General features: G+C 23.1%; 4 protein-coding genes across 4 annotated transcripts, besides 1 other annotated feature; 3 read left to right on the top strand and 1 right to left on the bottom strand.

Annotated features, from left to right (window-relative positions):
• Positions 1–690: a repeat region.
• Positions 691–766: 76 nt separating this feature from the next.
• On the top strand, positions 767–5,551 carry EHI_090370 (uncharacterized protein; the record flags this gene model as incomplete). The annotated part of the gene is made up of 1 exon (XM_644926.1): positions 767–5,551. The coding sequence occupies one exon, from the start codon at positions 767–769 to the stop codon at positions 5,549–5,551; it is 4,785 nt and encodes a 1,594-aa protein (XP_650018.1).
• Positions 5,552–5,749: 198 nt separating this feature from the next.
• Positions 5,750–6,247, top strand: EHI_090380 (uncharacterized protein; the record flags this gene model as incomplete). The annotated part of the gene is made up of 2 exons (XM_644927.1): positions 5,750–6,047; positions 6,117–6,247. The coding sequence occupies 2 exons, from the start codon at positions 5,750–5,752 to the stop codon at positions 6,245–6,247; spliced, it is 429 nt and encodes a 142-aa protein (XP_650019.1).
• Positions 6,248–6,450: 203 nt separating this feature from the next.
• On the top strand, positions 6,451–6,867 carry EHI_090390 (uncharacterized protein; the record flags this gene model as incomplete). Its single annotated transcript, XM_644928.1, has 1 exon — positions 6,451–6,867. The coding sequence occupies one exon, from the start codon at positions 6,451–6,453 to the stop codon at positions 6,865–6,867; it is 417 nt and encodes a 138-aa protein (XP_650020.1).
• A 247-nt stretch (positions 6,868–7,114) lies between these two features.
• On the bottom strand, positions 7,115–8,085 carry EHI_090400 (60S acidic ribosomal protein P0, putative; the record flags this gene model as incomplete). The annotated part of the gene is made up of 1 exon (XM_652489.2): positions 7,115–8,085. The coding sequence occupies one exon, from the start codon at positions 8,083–8,085 to the stop codon at positions 7,135–7,137; it is 951 nt and encodes a 316-aa protein (XP_657581.1). The 3' UTR covers positions 7,115–7,134.
• Between the last annotated feature and the right edge of the window lie 1,986 nt (positions 8,086–10,071).

Genomic DNA, 10,071 nt, shown 5'->3' on the forward strand with positions numbered 1-10,071 from the left:
GATGTAAGTTACAATCTCTTGATGCTAAAGAAGGAATAATTAATAGTTATATGTTAAAGCAGCAGAAAGAAGAGAAATACCCAAAATATGTGGAGTCATATTATGACATTAAGAAAGCATATGACACAGTAAACCACGAATAGGTAATTGAATCATTAAAATATTTTAATTATGAGTGTGTCATCATTGACATAATTGAAAGTATAATGACTAGATGGAAGATATTCATCGGCTATAAATTTAATGAATATCTATGATGTATTAAATTAAATAGAGGAATTTTACAAGGTGATTCCTTATCAAATCTACTCTTCATCATACAGATGAATGTAATTTCTCAAATCATCGAAGAGAAATTCCCAAAAGCAAATCACACTTTATATATGGATGATTTGAGAATAATGACAGAAAGTAGTGAAGAAATGGGAATAATCCACAATGAAATTAAAGAAATAATAAGTGGAATAGGGATGGAAATGAATGAGAAAAAGTCAGGAATGGTATTAAAAAACATTAAAGAAATACCAAATGGAATGCAAAACATCCCCCTAATTGAAGGTGAGGACTTGTATAAATACTTAGGAATATGGCAGTCCGATGAAATTGATGACACCTTCAATTGTAAATCCATCAAAGAAAAAATGAATCAGAAGATGGAAGAAATAATAACATAAAAGTAAATAAAATATAAAACAAATAAATTGAGTTGATGAACTAAATAATGAAAGAAGAGTAAGAACTAAGAATTTTTTGAAGAAATACACAAATGAAAAAAACAAGAATTAGATTTAGCATAAAAGCAAAAGGTGTTAACCTAACGATTTCAAAAGCTAAATTTCAAGCTAAAATATTTAAAGGAAGTATTGATACAACAAAACAATTTATACAAATTGGAATTGGAAATTTAGGAATAACTGACATTGAAAAGAAAGAAGAATGTTTTGGATGTAATGGAAAAGAAGAGTGTTTACAATTTCAATATAACTACGGAAAAGATTCTACATGTAAAATAGATTGTATTACACCAACATTATTACTTGCACCTGAATTTATTAAACGATTACTTTATTCATTAAAAGATGTTATTAAACAATTAACACAAATATTAACAAGACGTGAAGAAAATAACAATAACACAAATAATGATTGTCTAACTAATTCAGTAAATAGTAAATTGAATGAAAGAAAAGAAAATTCTTTTAATAAATTAGTATTACAAAGAAATGAAAATAAAGAAAGAAATAAAGAAGAATTAATGTTTAATATTTTATTTAATCTTATTAAAAGTAAATTAGTGTTTAAAAATAATGAAGGAAATACTTTAACTTTAAGTGGTTCATTAGAAGGAAGTGTAGTATTAAAAAATGGATTAATAGATTCAATATCATTATTTAGTAATGATTTTTGTATTTTTAGTAAATTTATTAAAAGAAAAGATATCATTCCTATTACAACTATTAAAACATTTAGCTCCTCATTAAGAATGTTAACACTTCCTAATATTAGTTTTTTATTAGACTGTGTTAATATTGAATTTTCTAATAGAGATTTGGATACTACAATTAAACTTATTAAAGAATTTCAAGAAAGTATTCAAAGTATTTTAACTGTTCCTGAAGAAGAAAATAATTTAATCAAATTAAAATTAAGTCAAGAAGGATTAGAATTAAAAGATAAAAAAATTAAAACGTCATTAAAACAAAATGAAAGATTTATATTTCCAAGTTTAATAGTTAGTTTTAATATTAATAAAATAGAATTCGTTTTATCAAGTGAATTTATATCTCAAGAAGGAGATATTATTGAAAGTTGTAAATCATTAATATTAAATACAGAATTATTTTCTGTTGAATTAAATGAAAAAGAATTAGCTTTTAATATAATTCAAACAGGAATTAAATACACTAATACTTCAAAGAAAAATTGGACAATTGAACCATTAATTGAACCATTTAATATAACTGGAAAATGTTTAATACCACATTTTAAAATTGATATTAGTCCTAATAGATTTTTAATTTTAAATATTACACCAGAATTTATATTAACTTTAAATCAATTATTTGAACATTGGGTAAAAACTATTGATACAGAATATTATAAAAATAAAGGAATATCAAAAATTATTAATCGAGTTGGTGAACAATTAATTCTTAAAACAAAAAATCAATCTTTCATTATTGAAAAAGATAAATCATTAGAAATTCCTCTTATTAATGAAAGAAATGTAATTATATTAATTGGAACATTTGATCCAATTAATGTTGTTATTTCATTAAAAAATAGAAATAATAAATTTATTTATAACTTAAAACAATATGGAAATATTTATGGATATATCACTATTAAATTTCATTATAATAAGTTTATTCAAATGGTCTGTATTTCTTCTATTGTTATATTTAAAAATAAAACTCAAATTCCATTAAAAATAAATGTAAATAATACATCTCTTCTCTCTACTTATTCTCCTCTTTCATTTACTCCAATAATTGGTATTAAACCTTTTTCATTTTCAATTTCTCTGCCAGAAAATGACAAAATAATTCAAAATTTTAATTTTGAATATTCTTTAATAAATAATGAAGATAATGAAGTCTTCATAATGAATTCAATTACTCCTTTTGTTATTAATGATAAGTCTTTTGTATTAAAATATAAATATTCAGAAAAATTAAAATCAGAAAATAAATTTATTACTCCAATTACTATTCAAATTTTACCTCCATTTACTTTTATTAATAAATTACCTTTAACATTATCTATATTTATTACTCACCAAAGTACTTTTCTTTCAAATCCTAATATATTTCAACAATTGAATAATAAAAGTAATATTAATGTTTCTTCTTCTTTAAATATATTAAATCATTCAAATTTAAATCCTTCTATAAATCAAAAATATTCTTGTATTATTATACAACCTTTCTCATCTGGTAGTTTTAATGATATTGGTTATAATGATACAATTTATTATTCTGTTATGGTAATTGACCAATTGAATGGTTTTATTTTTGATGATAAAAATGTTCAATCTTCAATAAATTCTTATTGTTCTTCAACAAAGGAATTACCTTCACTTATTATTGGAAAATATCATTTTAAACAATCGATTAAAGATCATACTATAATATTTGACTGTCCTTTTTATATTAAAAATTCAACTCTTTTACCTCTTGTTATTAATGATTTTGGAACAATTAATTCCACTAAAGGATATTATTTATATGCTCCTTTTAATCAAAATACTAATTCATTAGAATTAATTCAACGTACTGTTAATGAACCATTTAAAGATCCTATTCCTTTAAGTCTTGGAGAAACTAAATACCTTACGATAGATCATCAAGAACTTATTGCTACAATTACTCTCTTTAAAATTATGAATAAACTAAGTTCTTCATTAAAGATAAGTATTAAACCACAATTTATAGTTACAAATTCAACAACTAAAACATTAAAATTAAAATATAAAAACAAAATTATAACTTTAGCACCAAATGAATCTGCTCCTGTTCATTCAAATATAATAACTATTGGTATAATTGATTATTATGGTGTTCCAATAAAAATAAATGAAACAAATGAATATCAAATACTTATGAAAACATTTGAATCATATAGAATATTTACAATTCAAACAGAAAATAATAAAGGTTCATTTTATACAAATATTTATGGATGTAAAGAACTTTTTTTAAGATTAGACAATAAAACAAATAACTCTTATATTATTAGTCAGTATGGTTGTAATATGAAAATAAAATTACTTCCTTATCACTCTTTACCATTTGCATGGATTAATCCAATTAAAGAAAGAAAATTATTGATTAATGGTTGTATTATTGATCCTCTTGATATTGAAAAAGAATATTTAATTCATTCAAACACTATTTCAATAGAAATAGAAGGAAATCTTAGTATTATTACAATTGATAAAAATAAAAGAAAAGAAGAACAAGTTAAATGGAATATTGATTTAAGTTTACCTTCATTTGGTATTTCATTTTTTGGAAAAGGAGCAAAAGAAGAATTATCATTAAATATTAAATCAATTTTATTAGAAATTGTTAGAACAGATAGACATCTTGGTTTAGAAATGCAATTTGATTATATTCAATTAGATTTTCAATCATTAGATATATTAAAAAATCCAGTTATTATTTCTCCACGACCACTTGATTGGATTTATGATCCAAATAAATCATTTTTTCATATTGGATTATTATTAATTACTCCAACAAAAGGAAATATCCTTCAATTACGTTGTATTTCAAAAGCAAGTTTTACAATTCAACCATTAGAAATTCTTATTGAACCAGATATTTTACAACATATTCTTGAAACTTTAGAAGAATATCCCCCTTTCTTAATTCCTACAAATAACTCTAAAACTGATGATAATGACCCTTTAAGATTAATTATTAAAGACGCTATTATTAATACAATTGATATTAATACTTCTATTGGAAAAACAACAAAAAAACCTTCAAAACATTCATTAATCTTACGACTCTTATATCAAGCACGTGAAATGGATGTTGATAGAATTCCTATTAGATTTAATAAACATATCATTCGTAACAAACGTTTTACAACAACAGTATTATTAAATTTAATAAAAGAAAAAATACTTGAAGATTTAGGTAATTTAAAATGGATTGTTGTTGGTAAATTATTTGGACTTAGGACTATAGTCAACAAAAGACCAAAGTCAATTGACTTTACTCAAGACCGTTTTGAAATAAGTTCTATGAATGGAATTGATAAACAAACAGAAGAAGAACTTAACCACTTTTTAAGAAGAGTTGATAATATTCCTAGAAAAGATGTTCCTGATAGTTTAGTAAAAGCACAACAATCTACTTTTGAATATTCTTTAAAAGATGGTACAAAAAATCTTGTTAGTTCTGTTGCTCGTGGAGTTAAAGGTGTTTGGAAAACTTCTGTTGGATTAACTGATCTTGCTGGAACACAAAAGAAACAATTAGCACCAGCAGGATTTATTGGTGGTGCATTAGTTGGTGCCGCAGGAATTGTTGTAAAACCATTAGATGGAATTGTAGGATTTTTTAAAAGTGTTAATGATGGATTAACAGGAATATCATTTGGACAAATTGCTAAAGAACGAATTAGACCACCAAGGTATTGTCCAGAACAACTTATTTGTTTTGATTATCTTCAGTCACAAGGATGGTCAATGTTAATGGAAGCAGATGGTGGTGCTTTTAAAGAATTAAAATTTTATGATTGGATTAAACAAGTTGTAGATAATAAAATTAAAGGAATTATTTTTACATTAAAATCAATGATTGGTGTAGAAAAAGAAGTTGGAGAATTAACTAAGTCTAAATGGAAAATACCATATCAATTAATCGAATCATTAGGATTTGATGGAAATAATATTGTTATTAGATTAAAAAATCCAATAAGATTTGGCAAATTACAAAAGAAAGTTGAAGTCTTTGTAGTAGAAGAATGGACTTTAAAACAGAATGATAAAGAAAGAATGAAGAAGAATATATTTGATATTATTAAGGGATTAAAGTAATAAAATTCTCATTACTTTGAATTATTATAAATTATAATTAACATTTATTATTTTATAGTTTAATAAAAAATATAAAAAAAAGAAGGATGTAGAAAGAAAAGAAAGAAAAAAAGAATATACTCTTGTTAATATAGAAGAAGTTGTATATCTTTTTATTTGATTAAAACTTAAATACATTAATACTAAAAAATTTATCTCATGATGAAGGTATTTATTTGTATTATATTATTTGTTTCATTAACTTATGCTGTTTCATGTTTAGATAATCAATACGTATCTCTCACTGGTGAATGTCAAAATTGTTCAAGTCATTGTAGTTCATGTTTTGATGCTGAATCATGCCAAAGATGTGAATTTGGATATGAATTAAGAAAAGATAAATCAGGTAGTTTTACTTGTAATCAATGTGGTTCTCATTGTGCTTTATGTTCAATGGGTGTATGTACTCAATGTGAAGATGACTATGCAATTAAAGATGGAGAATGTGAAGAAGTAAGTTTGTTATTATATATTATTATTTCATATCCAAATTGATTGAACATTTCACATAATTAATTTATTATAGTTGATAATTCTAAAACAGTTATTTTAATTCTTGGTATTATTGTAGCAGTTGTTGTTATAGCTATAGGAGCAGATATTATGATATCATTTATTCTTAAAAAGACTGTTTGGGCTCAATCAGATAAGAAATAAAAAAGTATGTTATTTACTACATTATGCTTTTATATTTATGTTTTCTTTATCATTTATTAAGAAATAAAACAAAAAAAAGGGGTTTTTTTTTAAAGAATTTTAATTTGTTATTAAAACAATAATAAAACAAGAAAGAAAAAGATAGGAAAGATTAATTTCTTCTTATTTTAATCTTTTTCAGATTCATTTACTTTTTCATTGTTATGAATAACACAAGTAATACTTCTACACAAAATGAAAATAAAAATGAATCAATTATTGATAAAAAAGATTCAATGAAATGTATTGAATGTGGATGTGATATTGATAATACTTATGAAATATTTTGTGGTCAATTTATAAGACTTTTAAGATGTCCAAAATGTGGTAAAGTAGCTGATAAATATATAGAATATGATAATGTATTAGTATTTCTTGATATGCTTTTACAAAAGAGACCAGTATATAGACATTTATTATTTAATCATGATGAATCAATAAATGGGTTTTTTATAAAAATATTTTTTTGGTTCATTATTATTAGAATCATATATTCGTCAAATGACAACATTAACACCATCAATTTATTCATTTATTTGGAATGGAATTCAGATAGTAATAGAAGATATATTTTTTTTTGAAATAAAACAAATAATTTTCTTGTAAAAGTACCTTTATTTATTGGTAAAATAAATTTTTATTTAACCACTAAATTCACGTAGAATAGAAATGTTTTAACTTTTATTTTTCTATTATTTTCTTTAATAACAGACTGTTTATAAATCCGAAATAAATAATATTATTATTATATTAAAAATATGTTTTTATTTAATGAATTATTTTCATTCACTTTTGTTTTTATAAAATAAAAAGTTAATAAATGATTTTTTTATCTTCCAAAAACTTGCTTAGAACAAATCACCAAATCCTCCAAAATCTTCTTCTTCCTCTTCTTCTTTAGCAGCTGGGGCTTCTTCTTTCTTTTCTTCAGTTTTACTTTCAGTAGCAACAGCAGTAGCAGCAACGGCAGTCATGTTATTGAAGATCTTTTCAGCCAATGGGAATACAACACCACTCTCTTTTGAGAATCCAAGGAGAGCTTGGAATGCATTGAGCATAAGATGTGGGCAGGCTGCTTCGGTTGGGAGATTGGCAGCAAGTGAAATAGCAGTAGCAGCTTGAACACCTTCTTGGAATTTCTTGACAATATCTGATTCAGTTAAATCAAGAGCTTTAGCATCATAAACAATTCCGTTATCATAAACTACATCAATAACAGCTCCATATTTGAATGGATTAATCTTTAATTTTTGAAGAAGAACTGCTTGTGATACACCAACTTTTTCTCCTTCTTTAATTAAAAGAGTTTCTGAAGTAATTTCAATTTGACCTTTAGTAATCTTTGAGGCAATGTTCAATGCTTGGACAAAGTTGGTTTGTGTTGGGTCAAGTCCTGTGTCACCAGCTGGTACAATGACATCATTTGGTGCAATAACTCCAGCTTTAGCTGGTGATGGTGCTTTAAGTTCAGTAAGTTTAGCTTTTAATTGATAAAGATCACCTTTAGTAAAGATGAATCCAACATTACCTTTAATGTGTGGAAGAAGTTCTTCGAGTTCTGGTTGAGTTTCTGCTTGATTCTTGATGGCTTTTCTAATAAGAGTATTCTTTCCCATAACAAATTCGCATGTTCCTCTTAATTCTTTTCTGATAGTTTGGAATTGAGATGATCCTACATTATCACATTTGACAACTACAACTTGTTTGTATTCTTCCAAGAGTTTTTTCATCTTGACAAGATATGCTTCTTTCTTAGCTTTCTTTTGTTCTTTACTTAAACCAGCTTTGTGTAAAGCCATAGCTACAATAACAAGTGTTTCAGGGTTTTTTTTCTTGGATCTCAGGGTTTTTCTTCTTTTTATTTCTTTAGTTCCTTTTACTATTATTATTGTTTTTTTTTCTTTCTTAAATAATATAAACTATTTCTATTCAATTTGTGTTTTTTTATTTTATTATGACATTTTCTCAATTTAATACATTATTGTTGATTATGAATTTATACAACACTTCATAAGTCAAAATGACTGGAATGTATTTCTTTGTACATCCTTTTTTCTTTTTTTGTTTATTTTAATTGTTCATGTTTTTTATTATAACCATTACGTTCTATTGTTTATAACATACACAATCAAAGATAAAACCAAGGTGGTAATGTAGAACGTTATTTCTCATTTGTAAAACATTTTATAATCATTAATTTTGTATTTGAAATATGTAAATAAGTTTGTAATGGTTGAAATATTCAAATACCTAATTCAAAGAAAACTATTGTTAATTTTGTTATTTTTTACTTCTTAAAAATAAACAAATGAACAACTAAATCATATAATGAAGATATAATAATTTTAGGGAATAGAACAATTGTGTATTTTTCTGTTTCAACTTTTTGTAAGCATTTATATTATTAGCACATAGTCAATAGGGTTAATTGACATAACTTCTTATATGAAGAATAGGTATTAAGCAAAAGTGAGTCTTCAGAACAAAATAAAAATTGAATTTCTTAAAAGAATTTTTTTTAAATAGAATATCATATATGAAACATATAATACTCAAAGTTTATTAATTATCAATCTAAATAAAATAAAAGAAATGTTTATTGAGGTTTATTAAAAATATGGTTGTCTTAAGATATTGATATTATTAGTTAAGGATAAATAAAATATGAATGTGTTGAGTCATATTTATTTGTATAAAAAATATTCTTACAAATAACATGGTATAACATTATTTAATCTATTTCTTTAGTATTATTTTTTTGGTCATAAGAAACTAATTAGTTTCTTATTCAAAATTAACAACCCAAATTTTTGAACAAGGAATTAATTAAGAAAATTTCATTAACTCTTAACGTTATAACATTCAATTTTTACTCTAGATAAAAGTGATAATGTATAAAATATATTTATTATAGTGTTTGCTATTATTTCTTATAGTAATACTCCTTTTATCTTTTCTTTTTTATTATAAAGTTGTATAATTGAGCATTTCATTTCTATTTTTGAATTTTTCAATAGTTTCTTGTTAAAATAATTCTGTACTATTTTCATAGCTAAACAATAGTTAAATGTTTTGTATTTTCTTTGTTTATAAATATGAATTAATATTACCCATTTATATTTAATCATAGTTTTTAATTCGATATTTTTATTGTATTATTTTTATGATTATTCTTTTTGATATTTTATCATTTTATTTAAGTAATAAAATGAAGAATAAAACATCAATATATATTATCATTCATTAAATTTAATAATCATTTATTTCTTTTATAGTATTAATATTATTGAGTTGATTATTTATTTCATTTAAATTGTTTGATATATGGATATTTATCATTCATATTTATTTTTGGTTATAAAAAAGTGTTGAATGATATTTCAATAAGAAGAGAATATTATAACAATAAAAATGAATAATAAAATAATTTAGTTTGTAAAATAATGAAGAATAAAATATTATATCATTTGAATTAACACAACAAATAAAAAATGTAAATAAATGAAATATTAATATAATTGAAATAAAAATGATTCATCATTCTTATTCATTTGTTAATTATATTATTCATTTGAATAAATAAAAATAAAAGAATAATCAATATTCTAAGAAATGTGTATAATGATAAAATTTACAAATAATAGAAAGAATAATATAATAACAAGAATAAAAATGAAATATAGAAATACAAATAATAATTCATTTTTTATTAAATAAATACATAACATTTTCAAATATGATAATTCAAAATGATAAAATAACATCGATAAACAAAATAAATGAAA

This window comes from Entamoeba histolytica, genomic scaffold (assembly GCF_000208925.1).
Source record: "Entamoeba histolytica HM-1:IMSS scf_1104750517677 genomic scaffold, whole genome shotgun sequence".
NCBI lineage: Eukaryota > Evosea > Mastigamoebida > Endamoebidae > Entamoeba > Entamoeba histolytica.